Genomic DNA, 24,726 nt, shown 5'->3' with positions numbered 1-24,726 from the left:
TCACAATCTGCTTCGGCACACGCCATTTGGTCCCGTGGGAGGAAACCGGAGCACCCGGAGGAAACCCACGCAGACACGGGGAGAATGTGCAGACTCCACACAGACAGTGACCCAGCGGGGAATCGAACCTGGGACTCTGGAGCTGCAAAGCAACTGTGCTAATCACTGTGCTGCCCCTCTGACTGTGCGCCGTACGGCACACTCTCAGCGCTGCATCGCAGTGTCGGCCCTGAGCTTTCTGCATAAGCCCTGGAGTGGGGAAACTGAGTTGAGGGCTCCACCTGAGCTCGATCTGACCTGAAGGAGTTCCCGGGATTGAGAGCATGCAGCACTGATTCATTAGAGCGATACCGGGGCTGAAAGGTAAATGGTGGAAGATATAGGGGGGATGTCAGAGGTAGGTTCTTTACCCAGAGAGTAGTGGGGGCATGGAATGCACTGCCTGTGGAAGTAGTTGAGTCGGAAACGTTAGGGACCTTCAAGCGGCTATTGGATAGATACATGGATTATGGTAGAATAATGGAGTGTAGATTAATTTGTTCTTAAGGGCAGCACGGTAGCATTGTGGATAGCACAATTGCTTCACAGCTCCAGGGTATCAGGTTCAATTTCAGCTTGGGTTGCTGTCTGTGTGGAGTCTGCACATCCTCCCCATGTGTGTGTGGGTTTCCTCCAGGTTCTCCGGTTTCCTCCCACAGTCCAAAGATGTACAGGTTGGGTGGATTGGCCATGCTAAATTGCTCTTTGGGTCCAAAATTCTATGATTAACTTAGGACAAAAGTTCAGCACAACATCGTGGGCCGAAGGGCCTGTTCTGTGCTGTATTTCTCTATGTCCCTTGTGGGCGAGATTCTGACTCCGATGCCTCTTTGGACTTGTGTGAATCCCGCGAGGCATGAAAACTTTTGGGAAACCCGCAAGAAGGCTCTCCCCAGCATTGGCTGGCCGCATCACGTTCGACAGAGGTGCATCACGCCCTTGAGTAAAGGAGGCAGGATGTCTTACTGCAGCTGTACAGGGCCTTGTGAGACCACTCCCAAGGTATTAAATGCAATATTGATCATCTTATCTAAGAAAAGATATACTTACCATAGGGGGAGTGTAACAAAGGTTCACTATACTGATTCCTGGGATGCCAGGATTGTCATATTAGGAGGGATCAGGTTGACTAGGCCTGTATTCACTGGAGTTCAGAAGAATGGCTCGGGGACATCTAGAACAAGGGGTCAGTGTCGCAGGATACTGGGTAGCCAACTTGGGACTGAGATGAGGAGGTATTACTTCACTCGGAGGATGGTGAACCTGTGGAGTTCTATACCACATAAGGCCAAGTCACTGAACATATTTAAGACAGAAGTGAAGAGATTTCTAGATGCTAAACAAGTCAAGGGAGAGCAGGAATATGATGTTGCGATTGAGGATCAGCCATAATCACATTGAATGGCGGAGCAGGCTCGATGAGGCAAGCGGCCCTCTCTTGATCCTATTTTCTATGTCTCTCTGAGCTTTTGGATTGAAGAGGATTGTGGGTATTGAAGCTACCATTATTGACTTGTTGACATATTGGTGGAAGGCAGGGTTATCAAAGCAGGGCAGTTGCAAGCAGGTGATCATATGGTGAAATGTCCAAGAATACAGTCCCAACAAGAGTTGGCGAGTCCAATGGTCGTGGACATGTATAGGAGACAGGAGGACCGATCGTATAAAAGATGGGGGTCAGGATTCTCCGGTCCGGCAGCTGCGCTTTTCTGTGCGGCACACCCTCGCCAGCAGCGGGATTCTCCATTCACGCCACCTGACAATGGGATTGTTCAATGTGGTCACCCCACGCAGCCGGGAAACATGTGGGCATGGGTGCACTGCCAGTGCAACGGAGAATCCCGCTGATGTGATGTTCATGATAATGATAAATAATTGGGTTAAACAATCAGCTCCTCCTCGGTGTAATTTATTTGCCTGGGCACAAATCCTAAGCCTCTTTTTCTCTTTGCTCCTGTTTCAGACTGTAGATTCCGGTGTCACTATCGCTGCCGACCCCTGATTCAGTTAGACTGTAACCGGCCAAAGACCAAGATATCGAACCTTGTGGACATCTCTGATAATGCACTTGAACAGGACACCAATGTGGTAAGGGACTGTGAATCTGTCTGGTAACCCGTGGATTGGAGCGTGGATAAAGGTGGTGCGGGTGGGGGTGTGCGGGTGGGGGGGGGGGGGGGTTGTGGTGGGGAGGGGGTGCAGTGGGGGGTGCAGCGGGGGGGGGGGGGGGTTGCGGGAAGAAAGGTGGAAGCACAGGCTAAATCATGGCTCCAGTAAGACAGCTGACACTAGGCAAATTATATGAGGCACAAAGGCAGTAGAGTTACGATTCAATATGTTAATTGCAGCATGGCTGTGCAGCAGCTGATTGTCATTTAATACCTCAAAACAATGACCCGTGGAATGAGAAGGGTCAGTCAGTCCATCTCATCCATTCCGTCTAATGGATAGGAGAACCCTCAGTCCTGATCCATTACCAGCACAATGGCAAACATTTCTCGAGGGTCCCAATTTCAAACAATGAGGCTGTCAGCACAGGATAATCACTCGTGTTCTTTCAACAACCTCAGGACTGTGCACTTTACTAAGATCCCAAAATCCATTCTAATTAATAGGGCACCGATTGTGAGTGAAGCTTAAACTAGTAACCCTTACCCTGTTAAATAAATATGAACTGTGCACAGAGTGTAACCCGTGCATATAGCCGCAGGTTCTAATAAGGTCATCAGACCCCAAACTTTGAATTTGAATGAGTCAGATCTTTGCTTTAAAGTGGACCTCGCACGCTGCTGAACACATGCCTGCTAGAAAGGCGCCAGGCATGGATGCAGCATGAATGCAGTGTTAATATTGGAGTTTCTGCTTTGGCTGCATTTGCAGATGACACAAAGGAACATTTGTGCCTGCCTGCTTTGTCCGTCAACACATGCAAAGTTTCTTCCACTGCTGATTTTGTTGTGTGCCCGTTGCCCACCCTCCTTGCCACTCACTCGCCACCTCCTCCTGAGCCCTCGCCCACCCTCCCCAAGTCCTCTCCACCCCTCCCAAGCCCTTGCATTCCTGCTGAGTCTTTGTCACTAAACCTCCAGAGCATTCACCCACCTCCCATCCCCCCTTCGCCAGCTCTCTTCTGCGGATGACGTGGTGGGGCTGAGGGCTCATGAGAAAAGCGGTGAGGGTTTGGGAGAGGGAGAAGGCCTGAGAGAGGGGTGGCGAGGACTGGAGAGGCAGCAAGGATTAGAGAGAGGGGCACCGAGCAGAGGTGGACAATTGGCATACAACAATATGCCACGGGCAGGAGAATCCACTTATGCACCTGTGGATGGATTGGGTGCCGAATGAGCAACTATTCCTGTGCGGCAACAGGAGTTCCCGTGATCTGCTTTTTATTCCACAAATGTTTCTTTCCTTTGGTTGAAGTGCACCTCATGCTGAGGCTTCGGTCAGACTGCTGTAAGTACATAAAGAGAAAGGAAATGAAGAACTATTATTATTTTTAGATATGCATGGATTGGTTTTTGACTTCCTGCCACATAATTTACAGAGCTAGAATCTGAGAAATGACTGGATTTTGTTATTGTTTTGCAATCCTGCTCTGTTGGCTACCTTAGGAAATTAGCATTTGTAATATAACACAGTCAGACTGAAATCACACAGACTGGTGTACTCGGTACCCCAGGCTCAGCATGCTTTTTGAGCCCCATTAGGTTGCTGTCCTTGACTGCTCCAGGGCCTGATTTCTCATCTGTCCCAGGAGATTACTCTAAGTGGGGTGGCGAGTGTCTGCATCGCAGTGCATAACACATTGCGACTGTATGACCAAGTAGCGCTTGTCCTACCCATATTGTCCCTATGTTTGTGGTGAGTGGCCTTATCCTATGTCGCTGTTGGCACTGAACCGAAAACTTCACTGCAGTGAAATGCTGGCCTTGGAAGATGCCACTCATTAAGTGACTGTTTCTGAATGGTTGGCCCAGGGCTGCAGGACTTATCCCCTTTTGAGAAGCCAGTCCTTTAGCAATCCCCTTGCACAACAGATGAAGAATTAACATTTAGCCCAACTCCATCCCCTTTCTGAGTCCTAATCATAAAATACAATTAGTTGATATATTGTACCTAATTTTGTAATTTCAACAGTTGGTGCTGCAAACTCTGACAATAACAACATCAGCAACTTGTCTTTATATTAATACAAATACATCCCAGTGCTATTAAAACAAATTTGATGGGCGGTGCAGTGGTTAGCACTGCTGTCTCACGGCGCCGAGGACCCGGGTTCGGTACCATCCTCAGGCCACTGTCCGTGTGGAGTTTGCATGTTCTCCCCGTGTCGGCGTGGGTCTCATCCCCCACAACCTAAAGACGTGCAGGCTGGGTGGATTGGCCACGCTAAATTGCCTCTTAATTGGGGGAAAAAAAGAATTGGGTATTTAAAAATAAAAAATTGACACAAAGCTATACCAGGAGATTTTTTAAAATAAGAACTTGCATTTATACATAGATGGAACATATGTAGAACATATAGTGCAGAAGGAGGCCATTCGGCCCATCGAGTCGGCAGTGACCCACTTTAAGCCCTCACTTCCACCCTATCCCCGTAACCCAATAACCCCTCCTATCATTTTTGGACACCTAAGGGCAATTTAGCATGTCCAATCCACCTAACCTGCACGTCTTTGGACTGTGGGAGGAAACCGGAGCACCCGGAGGAAACCAACGCAGGCACGGGAAGAACGTGCAGACTCCGCACAGACAGTGACCCAGCAAGGAATCCAACCTGGGACCCTGGTGCTGTGAAGTCACAGTGCTAACCACTGTGCTACCATGCTGTCCACAACAACTGGATGTCTCAAAGTGCTTAACAGCTAATGAAAATCTTTTGAAGTGTAGTCACTATTGTAATGTCGGACATACAGTCTGACGTTCCCATTTCTCACTACAGTTGTCCAACTGGTGTCTCCCTGGCAAAGGAGCAACAGCCCTTTGCATAAATAACTCAAACCTGCTTGGTATCTGAGGAAGCAAACCCCTCCTGGAGTGGCATGGTGGCACAGTGGTTAGCACTGCTGCCTCACAGCACCAGGACCTGGGTTCAATTCCAGCTTCGGGTGACGTTCTTTGTGGCGTTTGCACTTTCTCCCCGTGTCTGTGTGGGTTTACTCCGGATGTTCTGGTTTCCTTCCACAGTCCAAAGATGTGCAGGTTAGGTGGCTTTATGGGGTTACAGGGATAGAACGGGGGAGTGGGCCTAAGTAGGGTTCTCTTTCAGAGGGTTAGTGCAGACTCGATGGACCGAATGGCCTCTTCCTGCACTGCAGGAATTCTAGGTTCTAGTTGGGTTTTCCACCCAGTGTCTCTGATGAAAACAGGGCTTGGTGGAAAAGCATGGTGGGATTGGTTCCGTGTTCTTCCTTCTGTAACTGTGCTTCCTGCATTGCAGTCCACATGGACATCAATGGTAGTTCACAGGCAGGCTGGGTTATGCAGGCAACTTCACATCAAGGAAGGTCAGTTTGTCTTTCTTGTTGAATTCACCTGACATAAACAAGGTGTGTGCCGAAAGAGGCGTCTCTGCTAAACTAAATTCAATGTTCAACGCGTGAAAAGCTTGAGGCTGCCAAATTATGAATTGTTTTATGCTATGGCTCCATGTGACAGAAACTGGTTTGAGACTGCCGAACTCATTTCATATCAAACTCTCACAGTGGCAGACTAAGGAAAAATAGCATCCTTAACCCATCAGACCTGAAGAGATTAGAAAGATTAAGTTTAGAAAAAAGTTCCACTTGCAGGCAAAGACACAACTAGAGGCCATACATGTAAGTTAGTCATTAATTAAGCAATTCAAGATAAACTTCTTTACTGGAAGGTGCTTAGAATGTGGAACATGTGGAGTAGTTGAGGCAGATGGCATTGGTCTGTTTAAAGGGAAGTTAGATAAGCAGATAAGGGTGAGATGAAACCGGGTGTGAGGAGGCTCATGAGAATAAACACCTGAAATGGACCTGTTGGATCAAAAGGTCTGTTGTGCTGTAAATATTTTGTGACTTTGTAATCAGGGCTAGTTTCAGAATAAGCATCCAAAGATGTTCACCCTGTGCATCACCTTGTTTTTTTATTTTGATGTTTAATATTAAACATGGGCTCAGTCAGGTAACACATCTAGGCATTGCCCAATAAGCACCTCCATGCCTAGTTGCCCGACCCATTCTTCACAACAGTATAACAGGAATCACCACTGTCATGTTGGTGTGTCCAATTGAGTTCCTTGCCAATTAATTAACAGCATCATTTACATACAAGTCTTTAATGTGTAAAAACATCCTGAGGCACTTTACAGGAGTGTTATGATATTATAAATAAAAGCAAAATACTGCAGTGCTGGAGATCTGAAATAAAAGCAGAAAATTATGGAAATAGCCAGCAGGTCCGACAGCACCTGTGGAGAGCGAAACAGAGTTGACAGCCGGGATTCTCCGTTGCGCACCCGCCCCACTACCATTGCTAGTGAGGGCAGAGAATTTGGTGCACCGTTCGCTGGCAGCGGTATTCTCTACTCCCGCAGTTTGTCAGTGGGATTTCCCATTGAAGCCACCTCACTGGGAAATCCACGGGCAGGGGTGTGCTGCCAGCGGGAGCAGAGAATTCCATCGCCAGCGAAGGGACAGAGAATCCCGCCCAACATTCCGAGTCCAATATGACTCTCTTTAGTTCAAAAGAAGAGTCATACTTGATATGTTAACTCTGTTTCTCTCTCCACAGATGTTGCCAAACCGGGTTGAGTATTTTCAGTGCTTTCTGCTTTCATTATGATACCATGTTCACCTGAGCTGGCGTGCCAAGCATCCACACAATAGTGAGACAGTCACTACTGTAGTAAGAATGCCTGATACACTCTCTAACCAATGCGAACCTTTGAAAGGGAGCATTCTCATAAGGAGAGCATTCTCATGGTGGTCACAGGAAACAATACAAAGCCACTCTGATAGGGGGAGGGTTTGGAAGGCTGGAGTAATAAGGAAAGGCAAAGTCATGGAGGGATTAGAACCCTGATGAGAAATGTGATATTGTTATTGGGCAGGGATCAACCTAGGACAGCTAGCACGGGGGGTGATGGGTGAACCAGATTTCATAGAACATCAGCAAGAAAGCTTGAAATGAAAATTGCTTATTGTCACAAGTTGGCTTCAAATGAAATTACTGTGAATAGCCCCTAGTCGCCACATTCCGGCGCCTGTTCGGGCAGGCTGGTACGGGAATTGAACCGTGCTGCTGGCCTGCCCTGGTCTGCTTTAAAAGCCAGCTAATTAGCCCTGTGCTAAACCAGCCCCTCCTGTGCTAAACCTGCTTTGGATGAAATCACCAAGATCGGGTTCCCTATCTTAAAACAGTGCTTTAAAATACTGATGGGAAAAGTTAGGTCAGTCTGTCTCATAGAGGGACTGTCGCTTTAAATAAGCTGTAGCAGCAAGAGGCAGGGGGTGACTCAGGGTAGAAGTAAAGGGAAACAACGGCTGGTGTACAGCTGGGACTCAAATTAGTTGGCATTTCTCCTGGGGATGGAGGGGAGCAGCAAGCTACCTACCATCTGCACAATGGTGGCTGTTATACTATCTCCTCACTCAGCCTGAGGCACATGCAGCCTCATCTGTGTTAATGAATACAGCGTCTGGGACTCTCTCGCATTGCACAGTGTGCTCTGCGGGACGTGGCACCGCAGGGGGAGGGGCAGGTTAATGGTCTGTCAGAGATGCCAGCAACTCTCCACAGAACCCAGGACTGGCGAGGAAAGAAAGTGCCTTCACTGAATCAACATTCCCTCCTTGGTTACTTATACATTCTGACTCCCGAGGGATTTGGCAGGGTGGGCAGTTACAAGAGAGTTGCCTTGAAGCGGGTTATCATTCCTTCCTCCTGTTTTTGCCATATTTGTGGATTCTTGCAACCAGCAGGAGTCACATTCTTCATTTAAATATCCAGTTAACACCCCTCGGGGCTGGGGGCCTTGAACTGACTGAACTCTGGCTCTTTTTTATTCTGAGTTTCTGTAAAGTAGGCCTATAAAAATTTGCTCACCAACAGTTCGGCTTTCAGTTTAATTCTTGACGTGCAGACTTAACCTGGGGTTAGGATTTTCAATTCATTTTCACAATGGGAGGGAGCACGGAAGTGGATGGGATAAGAAATTTACCGAATGGCCTGGAACCCCATCCTGCACCTAGGCTATTTCACTGGAGGTGTGTTAGGGGCCAACAGGACTACCTGCCCACAAGTGGACACAAAATCTGTCTTCAGTATCCAGGCCGCCATTGCAGAGGGGGAATCTCCCAACGGGTAGCCTGGGGCTCCAGATGTCGGGCCTCGCGACCATTGCAAGCCTGGGCCCGCTAATGCCAGCGGCTGGCAGAAATCTGTCACCTGCTCTGCTCCTTGTGTTTGATCACAAACCTCAGCAGCCTCTCCCTCCCCTCTCGTCGTGGCCTTGTGCACCCACCCCTCAAGTTAACCGTTCGTTACCAGTTAATCAGACTCGCCAATCAGAGTTTGATTTCACTCTGCATTTGATGCTGATAGCTCTATCCCCAGCAAATACAGCGCAAAATCAGACTCAGATTAGATACCCAGTCCACCGGCGTGGCATAGGATCCCACTATTGATCTGGGCCCTGTGTCAATGCAGGGTTTGTTTCATCGTATATCTGCCTATGATTCCTGACCTGATGCACCCCCATTCCAGCACTTCACAGCGATTTGCAGACAAAATCATGTATAGATGATCTGAGTCCATTCCAGTTCACACTACAGCAGGGCTGAGCATCTTGACTAGTGGAGGTTGTAATGGAGAAGGCCCAGCTTTCTGTAATAACAAACTCCCAGGATGTGTTTGCTATGCTTAATGCTCTGGAGGTCGTATGTGAGGGACAAAAGAAATAATTTCCATTTATGTAGTGTCATTCACGATATCCCTAAGTGCTTCACAGCCAATTAAGTACTTTTAGATTTCTCCAAACCATCTCCCACCATGTGATTTTGAGCACCATGATACTAAAATTTTCAAAAGGTAACAAGCCATGAGAAAGCAAAACTGGAACTCCCCCTGACCGTGCACCAGCTTCTTCCAACATCCTCCCATCATGTGCACCTCCCCTGAAAGAAAAAGAATGGGTAGTTTGGACCAGTTGCTAGGATGAAAACGTTCTTCTTTTCCCCCTCTCTGGTGACTTATGCGGCAGCGTAACTGCTCAGTTTGAGGGTACACGTAAGGTTGGAAAGGCAGAGCAGAGTGTGTATGTCATTCTGTATCGTGGGTACACATCAAGTCTGTTGGCTGAGTTTTTTTTAATATAATCCTCTCGTCTCACTTCTGGGGATTGAGGTGTAGCCAAAATCCCTCCTCTTCCGTACCCTCTCCTTGCCCTCCCCTTCCGTACCCTCACCTCGCCCTCCCCTTCCGTACCCTCACCTCGCCCTCCCCTTCCGTACCCTCACCTCGCCCTCCCCTTCCGTACCCTCACCTCGCCCTCCCCTTCCGTACCCTCTCCTCGCCCTCCCCATCCGTACTCTCTCCTCGCCGTCCCATTCCGTACCCTGTCCTCGCCCTCCCCTTCCGTACCCTCTCCTCGCCCTCCCCTTCCGTACCTCTCCTCGCCCTCCACTTCCGTACCCTCTCCTAGCCCTCCCCTTCCGTGCCCTCTCCTCGCCCTCTCCTTCCGTGCCCTCTCCTCGCCCTCCCCTTCCGTGCCCTCTCCTCGTCCTCCCCTTCCGTGCCCTCTCCTCGCCCTCCCCTTCCGTACCCTCTCCTCGCCCTCCCCTTCCGTACCCTCTCCTCGCCCTCCCCTTCCGTACCCTCTCCTCGCCCTCCCCTTCCGTACCCTCTCCTCGCCCTCCCCTTCCGTACCCTCTCCTCGCCCTCCCCTTCCGTACCCTCTCCTCGCCCTCCCCTTCCGTACCCTCTCCTCTCCCTCCCCTTAGAACATAGAACATAGAACGATACAGCGCAGTACAGGCCCTTCGGCCCACGATGTTGCACCGGCATGGGAAGTCAAAAACTAAAGGCCATCTAACCTACACTATGCCATTATCATCCATATGCTTATCCAATAAACTTTTAAATGCCCTCAATGTTGGCGAGTTCACTACTGTTGCAGGTAGGGCATTCCACGGCCTCACCACTCTTTGCGTAAAAAACCTACCTCTGACGTCTGTCCTATAACTATTACCCCTCAATTTAAGGCTATGTCCCCTCGTGCTAGCCACCTCCATCCGCGGGAGAAGGCTCTCACTGTCCACCCTATCTAACCCTCTGATCATTTTGTATGCCTCTATTAAGTCACCTCTTAACCTTCTTCTCTCTAACGAAAACAACCTCAAGTCCATCAGCCTTTCCTCATAAGATTTTCCCTCCATACCAGGCAACATCCTGGTAAATCTCCTCTGCACCCGTTCCAAAGCTTCCACGTCCTTCCTATAATGAGGCGACCAGAACTGTACGCAATACTCCAAATGCGGCCGTATCAGAGTTTTGTACAGCTGCAACATGACCTCATGGCTCCGGAACTCAATCCCTCTACCAATAAAGGCCAACACACCATAGGCCTTCTTCACAACCCTATCAACCTGGGTGGCAACTTTCAGGGATCTATGTACATGGACACCGAGATCCCTCTGCTCGTCCACACTGCTAAGAATTTTACCATTAGCCAAATATTCTGCATTCCTGTTATTCTTTCCAAAGTGAATCACCTCACACTTCTCTACATTAAACTCCATTTGCCACCTCTCAGCCCAGCTCTGCAGCTTATCTATGTCCCTCTGTAACCTGCAACATCCTTCCACACTGTCTACAACTCCACCGACTTTAGTGTCGTCTGCAAATTTACTCGCCCAACCTTCTGTGCCCTCCTCTAGGTCATTTATAAAAATGACAAACAGCAACGGCCCAAGAACAAATCCTTGTGGTACGCCACTCGTAACTGAATTCCATTCTGAACATTTGCCATCAACCACCACCCTCTGTCTTCTTTCAACTAGCCAATTTCTGATCCACATCTCTAAATCACCCTCAATCCCCAGCCTCCGTATTTTCTGCAATAGACGACCGTGGGGAACCTTATCAAACGCTTTACTGAAATCCATATACACCACATCAACTGCTCTACCCTCGTCTACCTGTTCAGTCACCTTCTCAAAGAACTCGATAAGGTTTGTGAGGCATGACCTACCCTTCACAAAACCATGCTGACTATCCCTAATCATATTATTCCTATCTAGATCATTATAAATCGTATCTCTTATAATCCTCTCCAAGACTTTACCCACAACAGACGTGAGGCTCACCGGCCTATAGTTACCGGGGTTATCTCTACTCCCGTTCTTGAACAAAGGGACCACATTTGCTATCCACCAGTCCTCTGACACTATTCCTGTAGCCAATGATGACATAAAAATCAAAGCCAAAGGCTCAGCAATCTCTTCCCTGGCTTCCCAGAGAATCCTAGGATAAATCCCATCAGGCCCCGGGGACTTATCTATTTTCACCTTGTCCAGAATTGCCAACACTTCTTCCCTACGCACCTCAATGCCATCTATTCTAATAGCCTGGGTCTCGGCATTCTCCTCCACAACATTATCTTTTTCCTGAGTGAATACTGACAAAAAGTATTCATTTAGTATCTCACTTATCTCCTCAGCCTCCACACACAACTTCCCACCACTGTCCTTGACTGGCCCTACACTTACCCTAGTCATTCTTTTATTCCTGACATACCTATAGAAAGCTTTTGGGTTTTCCTTGATCCTACCTGCCAAAGACCCTCTCCTCGCCCACCCCTTCCGTACCCTCTCCTCGCCCTCCCCTTCCGTACCCTCTCCTCGTCCTCTCCTTACGTACCCCCTCCTCGCCCTCCCCTTCCGTGCCCCCTCCTCGCCCTCCCCTTCCGTGCCCTCTCCTCGCCCTCCCCTTCCGTGCCCTCTCCTCGCCCTCCCCTTCCGTGCCCTCCCCTTCCGTGCCCTCTCCTCGCCCTCCCCTTCCGTGCCCCCTCCTCGCCCTCCCCTTCCGTACCCTCTCCTCGCCCTCCCCTTCCGTACCCTCTCCTCGCCCTCCCCTTCCGTACCCTCTCCTCGCCCTCCCCTTCCGTACCCTCTCCTTGCCTTCCCCTTCCGTACCCTCTCCTTGCCCTCCCCTTCCGTACCCTCTCCTCCCTTCCGTACCCTCTCCTCCCTTCCGTACCCCCTTCCGTACCCTCTCCTCATTCTCCTCGCCCTCCTCTTCCGTGCCCTCTCCTCGCCCTCCCCTTCCGTGCCCTCTCCTCGCCCTCGCCCTTCCGTGCCCTCTCCTCGTCCTCTCCTTCCGTGCCCTCTCCTCGCCCTCCCCTTCCGTGCCCTCTCCTCGCCCTCCCCTTCCGTGCCCTCTCCTCGCCCTCCCCTTCCGTGCCCTCTCCTCGCCCTCCCCTTCCGTGCCCTCTCCTCGCCCTCCCCTTCCGTGCCCTCTCCTCGCCCTCCCCTTCCGTGCCCTCTCCTCGCCCTCCCCTTCCGTGCCCTCTCCTCGCCCTCCCCTTCCGTGCCCTCTCCTCGCCCTCCCCTTCCGTGCCCTCTCCTCGCCCTCCCCTTCCGTGCCCTCTCCTCGCCCTCCCCTTCCGTGCCCTCTCCTCGCCCTCCCCTTCCGTGCCCTCTCCTCGCCCTCCCCTTCCGTGCCCTCTCCTCGCCCTCCCCTTCCGTGCCCTCTCCTCGCCCTCCCCTTCCGTGCCCTCTCCTCGCCCTCCCCTTCCGTGCCCTCTCCTCGCCCTCCCCTTCCGTGCCCTCTCCTCGCCCTCCCCTTCCGTGCCCTCTCCTCGCCCTCCCCTTCCGTGCCCTCTCCTCGCCCTCCCCTTCCGTGCCCTCTCTTCTCGCCCTCCCCTTCCGTGCCCTCTCTTCTCGCCCTCCCCTTCCGTACCCTCTCTTCTCGCCCTCCCCTTCCGTACCCTCTCTTCTCGCCCTCCCCTTCCGTACCCTCTCTTCTCGCCCTCCCCTTCCGTACCCTCTCCACTTCCCCCAACCTCTGATCCTGTCTTCCCACCTTTCCCCCCCCTGCTTTTTGATTGATCTTGCACTGCATTCTATTCATAGCCCTTTTGTTTCCACAAGGCCTGTTAGAGGTATGATTTGTGCCTTTTAAAGCAGTTTGGCATGGCAGGGGTTAAAGCAGCTATATTTGGCAGTTGGAATAGTTGGATGATGAAATCAGTAGGATTGCACATAAAAGGCAGGAAGGAGGCGGAACCGGATTAGATCACCCATTCCCAGCCTTTTCCCACCAGCAAATCAGCTCTAGGGATTTGCAGCGTGTGTACTTTCCAATTTCAACGGCTGGCAGAGAGAGAGAGAGAGAGAAACCCCCAGTACTGAGCTGAGACAATACAGGAGCAACCCAGAGAGACCGTAACAGAGAGAGTTCTCTCATCCACATAGAAGCCAGGGCTTTGTCTACAAGAGCTTTAACAGCCAGTTGAGGCCAGGTTTCCGCCACTTAGTGGGTTATCGCTATCTTTTTTCCCACTTTTTGTCCTTTCCCTTCCTCCTCTCCTCGTTGTTCCAGATGACGTGGACCAGCACTAGCAGCAGTGGTTACTGCAGTCAGGAGGAAGACTCCGAATTTGAACAGTTCTTCACTGCCAGGACCTCCTTCATCAAGAAACCCAGGAAGTACAAGGTGAGTTACTGTGAGCTGAGGGAACAGGGTAGGGGGTGAGGAAGGAAGAGGGATGAGGAGTGTGGAAGGAGAGCTCTGGAGGGATGAGGAAGAAAGAGGGGCTGGGGTGAGGAGATGAGTTGGAGAAGAGGGTGAGGAGAGAGGAATGCGGGGTGTTGAGGGGATGGGGTGAAGAGAGTTGGGGTGAGGAGTAGCTGGTGAGGGAGTGAAGTGATGCGAAGGGGCTGGAGAGAGTTGAAGAGAGGAGTAAAAGGAGGGTGAAAAAGGGAGTGGGAAAGGGTAGGGGATGGATTGGGAGTGAGTGGGGGTGTTGGGGGCGAGTTGCTGAATGGGGGTTGTTGGGGGCGAGTTGCTGAATGGGGGTGTTGGGGGCAGGTTAAGGAGTGGAAATGTCGGGCGAGTTGGATGTGGTTGTGATGGGGGAGCGAGTTGGGGAGTGGGTGCGCTGGGGGGGGGGGGAGTTGGGGAGTGGGTGCGCTGGGGGGGGAAGTTGGGTAGTGGGTGCGCTGGGGGAGGAGTTAGGGAGTGGGTGCGTGGGGGGGAAGAGTTGGGGAGTGGGTGCACTGGGGGGGGATGTTAGGGAGTGGGTGTGCTGGGGGGGGAGTTGGGGAGTGGGTGCGCTGGGGGAGGAGTTGGGGAGTGGGGGGGAGGAGTTGGGGAATGGGTGCGCGGGGGGGAGAGTTGGGGAGTGGGTGTGCTGCGGGGTGTTGGGGAGTGCGTGTGCTGGAGGGGGGGGGGGGAGTTGGGCAGTGGGTGCATCTTGGGGGGAGTGGGTGCGCCTTGGGGAGTGGGTGTGCTTGGGGGGGGGGAGAGTTGGGCAGTGGGGGCGCTGGGGGGGGGGGAAGAGTTGGGGAATGGGTGCGCTGGGGGGGAGAGTTGGGGAGTGGGTGTGCTGGGGGGAGTTGGGGAATGGGTGCGCTGGGGGAGAGTTGGGGAGTGGGTGTGCTGGGGGGGAGTTGGGGAATGGGTGCGCTGGGGGGGAGAGTTGGGGAGTGGGTGCGCTGGGGGGGGGGGGAGTTGGGGAGTGGGTGCGCTGGGGGGGAGGGGGGAGTTGGAGAGTGGGTGCGCCTTGGGGGGGGGGGAGTTGGGGAGTGGGTGTGCTGGGGGGGAGTTGGGGAGTGGGTGCGCTGGGGGGGAAGAGTTGGGGAATGGGTTTGCTGGCGGGGGGAGAGTTGGGGAATGGGTTTGCTGGGGGGGGGAGAGTTGGGGAATGGGTTTGCTGGGGGGGAGAGTTGGGGAATGGGTGTGCTGGTTGAGGAGTGGGTGCGCCTTGGGGGGGGGGGGGAGTTGGGGAATGGGTGTGCTGGGGGGGAGAGTTGGGGAATGGGTGTGCTGGTTGGGGAATGGGTGTGCTGGTTGGGGAGTGGGTGTGCCTTATGGGGGGGGAGTTGGGGAGTGGGTGTGCTGGGGGGGAGTTGGGGAGTGGGTGTGCTGGGGGGGGAGTTGGGGAGTGGGTGCGCTGGGGGGGAGTGGGTGTGCTGGAGGGGGGGGGAGAGAGTTGGGGAGTGGGTGTGCCCTGTGGGGGGAGGAGGGAGTTGGGGAGTGGGTGCACCTTGGGGAGGAGTGGGTGCGCATTGGGGAGTGGGTGTGCTGGGGGTGGGGGGGGGGTGGAGTTGGGCAGTGGGTGTGCTGGGGGGGGTGTTGGGGAGTGGGTGTGCTGGGGGGGTTTACGAGTGGGGGAGTGGGTGCGTTGGGGGGGTGTTGGGGAGTGGGTGCGCTGGCGGGGTGTTGGGGAGTGGATGTGCTGGGGGCGAGTTGAGGAGTGAGTGTGCTGGGGGCCTAGTGGCAGTGCTGGTGGGTGGGGTTTGGACAGGGCACTGGGGGCGGTTTGGGGTCTGGGGGCACTGGAGGACTGGGGACTGGGAGCGCTGGGGGCGAATTGGAGATGCACGCGAAAAGGAATAGTGAGACTATTAACTCTGTGAAGCTGAGTTAAAATGATTAAGGGGCAGTCAACTACACAGGATATCACAGCCAAGAAGAATACTATCCTCAACACATACCAACACCTTGCATTTGTACAGCATCCTTAACCTCATAAAATGTCTCAAAGTGTTTGATATCCGGGGAGGACAGAGGATTCGAGACAGAAAGGGACTGAATGGCAAAGGGTTTAAGAAAGAAACCGAGTGAAAAGGCACGGATCTGGGATACAAACAGAGCTAATGGTAGAGAGTTAAAAACAATGACAGTTCGAAGGAAAAGATCTTTGTTTTGGGTGATTTGGTGGGTAAATTAGTCTGGAGTGGCTTTGTCACACAGCTAAACTAAGACATGTTTTTGCCCTGGCGCTCATACTCCTATTTTCCTGTGGAAAGAACCAACGGCAGAATTCTCTCATGGCCCCACCAGCAGTTCAACTGGCTGGTGCCAGGAAACCCGCTGGAGGCCAGCGTGGAGCTGATTTGCATCCCACTAATGGGATACAGATGAAGAACCGACCAGAATCTTCCTCCCACTGCCGATTCTCCATGACGCCCAGCGGGAAAACAAGCAAAGCCAGGACATGAAGAGGTCCATCTCGTTTCTTCAACGATGGGTTTGTGATGTTGGGCACCTTTTCAATATGGCGCCCAGATATAAGGGTGGGACCCGCACTATCATTCCCACCCCTCACCATCACAGAGTATGGCACAAACCCTCCCAGGGTGTATAACTGGATGAGGTCAGGGCCAGGAGATCCAGCATGGTATTCCCCCTGTCTCCACATGGGGAACATTCCATGGTCCCGCCCCGCCACAGGACTTAGCCCCCAGATGGGAGAATGCCACCCCGAAGCTGGAAGCCTTGTGAATTTATTTTACTTAACCCTTGGAAAACCAGGGCCACTAAGGTTGCGGACAATGGTGGGGCTTCAACCCGTGAGATGTGCTGGCTCAACACAGGGCAGGGATTAAACTTAGGATATTCTCATCCTCCTGGTCTAGTAACACACCAGGTACCGGAGGACTGAGAGAATGTTATAACGCTGAGTCATTAAATCAGACCATATAATGGAGAAAACCAATTGGTGGTTACAACCTCTGGCAATGTGGTGTTGCCAAGGAGAAAGGAAAAGTAGATAGAGATGTAGTAACGTGTCAGAAGTACGGTACGGGGAAAGAAAGCTTGTGCCAAGCCAAATGGTGATGGGTGTTGAGAAGGGACAGACTTTGCAGGACTACAGCAAATGGTGGCTCCCTCCATGCTCGCATGCTTTCTCTCAGACGGCAATGTCATTTTAGTTTGGCGAATCCTTTGTAAAGTCCTGTGGTGTTAGATATTTCCTCATTTGATGTTTGTTAGCCTTTCACTAAGGCACAGTACTGCCCCTATAATAATTGACTAGGGAGCGGTCATCGGGGTGGTGAGCAGGTGGACTGGATCCATCAGAAAGCTTCAGGTTTAGTCAGACTGAATGATCTTTTTCCTGTTTCTAAAGATTCTTCTGTCGTGACCATAGCCCCATTCAATTCCAGTTCAATATGAGAAGCAGGACTAACCATGATTAACAGGTTTGTTACACAGTATGCAGAGTAAAGGGCGTCAGGCAACAGGAGGGTGTTCCACGTGGACTACCCAACCCCCTCCCCCGCCTTGGAATGTGGTGATCTAATGCTGAGTTGTTTCATGAAGCCGGAAGTGTAGTCTGTGAGCTGGCTGAACACAGGCAGTCGGCATGGGAAGCTTCTTGGCTGATTCCAGTGTGAGGGATTGACGGCGCTCTCTGCAGTCAATCCTTATTTAAAAAAACACTTGGCTTCCTTCCGTTCTCCTCCCAATGTGCTGGGAAAGTTTAGAAGATTTCACTTTTGAACGTTTTAATCATTCAAGATGTTTAATGAAACTTTGTTTTTAAAAAAAAATCTTAATTTTAAAATAAACATTATTCCTTTCTCCCGCGCATGCAACTCTTCCCCACCTCCTTCACGTGCCTTTATTTCTTCCCCTCATCTGCATGTTCTTCTGGGCCTCTCCAAAGCTCTTCACGGTTACAGTCTGGGTGATAGTGAATTTGATGGCTATTTCAGACCAGTGACTCTGATTTTTTCTGTCCTTTTGAATTTTTTCTGATGCCAATAATTACATTTTGAAAGTTAAAGCTTTGTCAGTGAGGTAAATTAGGTATTTCAATAATCTGGTTTGTCTCAAATGGATTAAATCTCTGTCACTTTTATTGGAAGATGGCACCAGATTAACGCATCTGGATCAAATCTCACATGCACAGGCTCCACTGATCGGACCGAGATCTCTTCTTCTGTAGTACTGGATCTCTCACAAGTGTGTAGTGTTCAAGAGAACCAGAGCTTTCACACACGTAGTATTAAGTGAATCTGGAAATCTCATACATAAAGCATAGGATCTGTATTTCTCACATATGTAGCTCTGATGGATCTGGATTTCTCTCATGCCTGTGACATTAATGGATATCTTGCATGTGTAACTTTGATGAGATCTGGATCACTTGCACAGGTGCTGTGTTGATAGACTGTGGATCTTTCTCATATGTAGCATTTATAGGATCTAGATCCCTCAAGGTGGCACGGTAGCACAGTGGTTAGCACTGTCGCTCCACAGCGCCAGGGACCTGGGTTCGATTCCCGGCTTGGGTCACTGTCTGGGAGGATTCTGCACATTCTCCCCGTGTCTGCGTGGGTTTCCTCCCATAAGTCCCGAAAGACATGCTTGTTAGGTGAATTTGGCATTCTGAATTCTCCCTCCGTGTACCCGAACAGGAGCTACAGTGTGGCGACTAGGGGCTTTTCACAGTAACTTCATTTGAAGCCTACTTGTGACAATAAGCGATTTTCATTTCATTATAGGGGCTGTTTAGCACAGGGCTAAATCGCTGGCTTTGAAAGCAGGCCAGCAGCACGGTTCAATTCCCGTACCAGCCTCCCGAACAGGCGCCAGAGACTAGAGGCTTTTCACAGTAACTTCATTTGAAGCCCACTTGTGACAATAAGCAATTTTCATTCATTTCATTTTCATTTAATTTCATTTTCATTTCATTTTCACAGTAACTTCATTGCAGTGTTAATGTAAGCCTACTTCTGATGCTAGAGCAAATGGTAAGCATGTGATCATTCTTCTGTGTTTGACTGACCAGACTGAGGGCTAGTGCTGGGAAAGGTTTGCAGGCAGGGATTCTGCTGTTTCAGTTACTGCCGTATTCACTTGATGGCCTCTGATGATCTTTCAAATTTTAGCTGCTTATCAGTTTGGAAAATAGCCGGGTCACTGTCCGTGTGGAGTTTGCACATTCTCCCCATGTCTGCGTGGGTTTCATCCCCATAACCCAAAGATGTGTAGGTTAGGTGGATTGGCCACGCTAAATCACCCCTTAATTGGAGAAAAATAATTGGGTATTCTAACTTTATAAAAAAAAAAGAAAAAGTTTGGAAAATAGGATTGGTCTATGAAAACATAACAGCTTCAAAAATGTCCTCTGTCTTGACCTGTGGCAACTACCTTTTTTTATCTGCTGGAGCCTGTATAATATCGGCAGATTATTGGACCATGGAAAGCTTATCCGTTGAGTTTGATTTCTGCCTATTACCTTTTAATTTCTGTGTCTGTCATTCTCTCACTCCCTTTCTTTCTTAACACACACAGATGCTCTCGATGGCAGGAGCCATCAGATAACAATAAGGAACAGGATACCCATTTGTTTTTCTTTCTCTGTCTAGCCTTGTGGTAAGGGCAACTGTGGTAACCTAACTGCTGTGTCCTGGGTAAAATTAGTTAACTTGGGTCAAACAAGGAATTGAACCTGTAATCTTCTGGACGGCACGGTAGCACAGTGGTTAGCACTGTTGCTTCACAGCGCCAGGGTCCCAGGTTTGATTCCTGGCTTGGATCACTGTATGGAGTCTGCACGTTCTTCCCATGTCTGCGTGGTTTTCCTCCAGGTGCTCCGGTTTCCAGTCAGTCTCTAAAACAGAAAATTCTGAAACTCAGCAGATGGCTTGGAGTCTAAAGAGGACGGTCAGGGTTTCATTTCGGGGCTAGCCATTACATTCCTCCAAAAACATTATCTTGCCTTTTGCACAGGCTGGACCATTCACCAACTTCAAAATAATTGATGAAGTAAAACTGAGCAAAATACTGAACAACAAAATACTTCAAACCCAGAACTGCTAAATTCTTGTAGATACTTGAGCATATTCAATAAACTGGCAGCCCAGTGCAGTACTGAGGGAATGTTGCATTGTTAGGTGAACCATTTAGATGAAATGTTAAACTGAGGCCCCCATCTGCCTCTTCAGATGGATGTATGGGATTTTTTGAACTGTAGGGAGATCTGATGTCCTGGCCAAGAGTCATCCCCTGACAAATACTACCAAAAAGATTAACCCATCATTGCTGTTTGAAGAGCTTTGCTGTGGAAGTTGCCTTTGCAATGAAATGTTTCAGGACATCCTGAAAATATGAAAGATGTTTTGGAGAAATATGCTGTATTAAGGCAGTTGAAGATTGAAAATTATAGGAACCTATGAATAGGTATGCCATTCAGCTCTCCAGTCTGGTCAATTCTATTCACCGCATTGCAAGAAGGATATATTGGCCTTGGACAGTTGAAGTTGTCAAAACTGAGATTGGTCAATTTTTTCGAAATGGGCATTATGGGTCAGTGAGCAAAGGCGGGTGGATGGAGAATACGTACTGTGATCTAAATGAATGGCAGTACAGGCTCGAAGGGCTGAATGGCCTTCATCTGTTCTAATGTTCTGCCATTCCGTTAGATCATGTCTGGAACTGTATCTCAGCTGAATCTACACTAACGCTAATGCTTTGACAATATGAAGAAAATACCAACAGCCCTCACACCTTGTTCATCAATGGGATAACAAATAGAAATAATGGGCAGGATCTTCCAGTCCCACTGAAGGTGACCTGCCGCAGCAGGTTCCGCGGCACGGAACGGGCGAGCTATGCAAAACGTCATAGACATCAGCAGGGTCGGAAGATCCTGCCTGCAGCCAATGATGAGCCACCTCTGCTGCCGGAAAACAAACTTTGGAAGGGGGGAGAAAATCCCACCCAGTGTTCTTCATGCCCTGAATTGTAACCAGACTCTAACTGTACATAACGGCAATAGAAAATTAAAAAGATCTGCATACATTAATATTTTAATCAGGTTCTCTACAATGCGTCCCCCACCCTCATTCCTGTTTTCCAAGCCATGGTCAACAGTCCAGTCTTACCGACACAGGTTCTGATCTCCCCCCCCCCCCCCCCCCCATTTTGCACCTGATGAAGCAGTAGCTCGATATAACCACTGATTTTCCTCACCATATTCAGCACATTAGCGGTGTATAATGGTGAAAGGAGATTTCTCCAGGCAGGAAAATCAGGTAGCAGCTGGTCTATTTCTGCCATCAAAATGCCTCTTCCAGATCCTTGTAATCTGGCCTGACTAGATCTGACTGACCTCATTCGCATTTGTTAAAGTGGGAGCAGATCTTCAGCAGCACAGTCTCGCCCTGTGGAAATTCACTCCTTATCGATTTAACTCCGACTAAAACAAGGGATAGAAATTCCTATGCCTAGGCCAGGCACTCTATTGTTTAAGCATAACTTGCTCCAGCTGTACTGTACCTTTAAAATACATGACCAACTGGTGGTGTTGGGGGGGGGGGGGGGGTGGTGAGAGAGATCCCCTGATGGAATAGTCAGAACTGAACAATAGGTAGGGTGGACCTGAGGGCCAGGAAGGCCTTCTCTTATTCTGGAACATCTTTCTGATGTTCTATTGATCTTTGTGTGCATAATTTGCTCTTGTAGGGGATAAATATAAGAATAAGGAAAGCCAAGGATGCAAAAAGACCAATTTGCCTGTTGCAGTGCAGGAATTGGATTTGTGATGCACAGTGGCTGTTGTGAAGAGAATGAAAATAAAGTAGAATCCATGACATGGTTCTTATCAAAAAAGTGTATTCTACACAATTCAAAGTCTAATAACATGAGGTAGCTGCCAACTGGACCTTCAGTTCCCTCAGTATTTTACATTTAAGAATTGACATCTTGAACACCTCCAATGTTTATTGCTCTACCATTGGTAGCCATGCCTTCACTGCCTGGGCCCCAAGCTCCCTCCCTAAACCTCCCGCCTCTCTATTTCTTTTTGTTCCTTTCAGATGCTCAGTAAAACCCCTACTTCTCCTGTCCTGATGTCTGCATGGATCCACATCAATCTTTGTTTGATAAACCTCCTGTGAAATATTGTTGGACCTTTACTATGCTAAATACGCTGTATTAATGCAGGCTGTTGGTGTTTAAAGAAAGCCTGGGAAATGATATTTTGTGTGGAACTAGCTCTTGCTGTGACATTATGGATTCCAGTCACAATCCATCGCTCTAAGCTTCTGCCTGAACAGCTCTTCCAGGGAGAGGTGGAAAAATGGCTCCCTCATGGCATTAGGGGAAATCCACGTTCCATGTGCTCTAAGCCTGATCACTGGACTAAGATGTGCCTTCAGGCTTCCATTACTACAGAACAAAAAATCATTCAGTAATCCTGCTTTGCAAGCGTGATGGGAATAGAACTAAGAAATATAAATAATAGAATCATATCATAGAATTTACAGTGCTGAAGGAGGCCATTCGGCCCATCGAGTCTGCACCGGCCCGTGGAAAGAGCACCCCACTGAAGCCCACATCTCCACCCTATCCCAGTAACCCCACCAACTGATGGCTATATTAGATGAAGAGGACATAGCTTTTCCTGTCAGTGATGGTCTCTCTGAGAGTTGTTTGACACATCCTGAGGATGTTGACAGAAACCACCAAGCAGCCCTTTTCCTTCCTGAATCCTTGAGCAGCTGTTGAGTTAATTTCAGCACGGGGACAGATGGTATAAAACAGGCTTTCTCGCTGAGCAAGCTACTGAAATGCGCCTTAACTTTTTTTTTGATCAGATGTTTTTATGTTGTTAATCCACCAGCGCTGTGGAGAATCCAATGACCCAGTCCACTATTTTTTTTTTCTTTATTCTTACATCCATGGCAAGACCAACATTTGTTTCCCATTGCGAATTGTCCTTGTACTGAGTGGCTTTCTAGGTCATTTCAGAGGGCAGTTAACCACATTGCTGTGGGTTTGGAGTCACATGTACGTCAGAACAGGTAAGGAGGGCAGATTTCCTTCCCTAAAGGATGTTAGTGAACCAGATGGGTTTTTCCGATAAGCGGCAGTGGTTTAATGGCCACCATTACTGAGACAAGCTTTTCAGTTCCAGACTATTAATTGAGTTTAAATTCCACCAGCTGCTGTTGGTAGACCACTCCAAATCACACTCCGCTGCCGTGCAATGCTGCCTTCCCCTGTCCAAAGGCCATCTGCCATCATGCCAACTCCATCGTCAGATCTTGGTTTCAGTGTATACCAACACCTTCACACTTCACATCTCGTCTCTGCTTCGCCCGGCTCAAAACCTTCTCCTTCGCGTGGTAGCCATGGAAGCAGACTATGACCGCCTTTGTGGCTCATTCACTTTAGGCTGAGGCCTGAGCGACCAATGCTCCCTGTCCAACTCGTAGCAGGAGGGTTCTTCCCCCTCCCCCATCAACTCCGCAAACATCCTTGTGAAGTACTCTGTCAGCCTCGGGCCCTCTACCCCCCCCTCTAAGACAGGGCCATGGTTGTCAGAGTTTGGCCCTCGACCTGTTCTCCAGGCCCTCCACCTTAGCTCTGAGCCGTTTGTTGACCACCACCACCCTCTGAAGCTCCTCGCCCATCGAGGTGAACTGGTCGTGGAGTTGCGGCAGTGCCGTCCACCCATTTCAACTTCTCTCCTTGATCCTGCACCTCTACTGACGTCTTTACTGCCGCCTTTACCAGGTCAATCACCTCCTCCAGCCTCTCTTTAAGCGAGGCTGTCCTCTCCCTCCAAAGTACCTTCAAATGTTTTGCAAACAGCCTCTCAAACTCCACCGACATCACCTCGGTGAGAGTTTCCACCGTGAGGGGAGCGGCCCCACCCGACGACCCAGCCCCTGCCATCTTTCTTCCTGCAGCACATGCCAGCGGACGTCTTGCCAACACCTTTCTTCTAGGCCTTTGACAATCCTCAATCTCCAACCCGAACAGGTGGCGGAGTGTGGCAACTCGGGGATTTTCATACTAACTTCATTGCCGTGTTAATGTAAGCCTACTTGTGACAATAATAAAGGCAAATGCGAGGTGATGCATTTTGGAAGATCTAATTCAAGAGCGGACTATATGGTTAATGGAAGAGTCCTGGGGAAAATTGATGTACAGAGAGATCTGGGAGTTCAAGTCCATTGTTCCCTGAAGGTGGCAACGCAGGTTGATAGAGTGGTCAACAAGGCATACAGCATGCTTGCCTTCATTGGACGGGGTACTGAGTACAAGAGTCGGCAGGTCATGTTACAGTTGTATAGGACTTTGGTTAGGCCACATTTGGAATACTGCATGCAGTTCTGGTCGCCACATTACCAGAAGGATGTGGATGCTTTAGATACGGTGCAGAGGAGGTTCACCAGGATGTTGCCTGGTATGGAGTGTGCTAGCTATGAAGAAAGGTTGAGTAGATTAGGATTGTTTTCGTTGGAAAGACGGAGGCTGAGGGGGGACCTGATCGAGGTCTACAAAATTGTAAGAAGTTGGACAGGGTGGATAGCAACAAGCTTTTTCCAAGAGTGGGGGTATCAATTACAAGGGATCACGATTTCAAGGTGAGAGGGGGAAAGTTTATGGGAGATGTGCGTGGAAAGTTTTTTACGCAGAGGGTGGTGGGTGCCTGGAATGCTTTGCCAGTAGGGGTGGTAGAGGCGGGCACGATAGCATCATTTAAGATGCATCTAGACAGATATATGAACGGGCGGAGAACAGAGGGAAGTAGATCCTTGGAAAATAGGCGACAGGTTTAGATAAAGGATCCGGATCGGCGCAGGCTGGGAGGGCCGAAGGGCCTGTTCCTGTGCTGTAATTTTCTTTGTTCTTTGTTTTTATTATTATGGTGAGATTTGTACACATATCTCCAGATCATTAGCCTGG

At 49.9% G+C, this 24,726-nt stretch overlaps 1 protein-coding gene across 4 annotated transcripts in view; it reads left to right on the top strand.

The window, feature by feature from the left end:
- LOC119973137 (ras association domain-containing protein 1-like) overlaps nt 1-24,726 on the top strand; it is a 118,236-nt gene that overhangs the window by 80,630 nt on the left and 12,880 nt on the right. For 3 of the 4 annotated variants that reach the window (XM_038810733.1, XM_038810736.1, XM_038810737.1), the window contains exons 2-3: nt 2,003-2,127; nt 13,612-13,725. In XM_038810733.1, the coding sequence (XP_038666661.1) occupies nt 2,003-2,127; nt 13,612-13,725 (239 nt within the window). The remainder of the gene's footprint in view (nt 1-2,002; nt 2,128-13,611; nt 13,726-24,726) is intronic. The other variant, XM_038810734.1, reaches the window with a different exon arrangement.

The sequence above is a fragment of the Scyliorhinus canicula genome, chromosome 11, assembly GCF_902713615.1.
Source record: "Scyliorhinus canicula chromosome 11, sScyCan1.1, whole genome shotgun sequence".
In the NCBI taxonomy this organism is placed as follows: Eukaryota; Metazoa; Chordata; class Chondrichthyes; order Carcharhiniformes; family Scyliorhinidae; genus Scyliorhinus; species Scyliorhinus canicula.
Note: the sequence above shows the minus strand (reverse complement) of the source record. Positions and strands in the feature narration are given on the sequence as shown.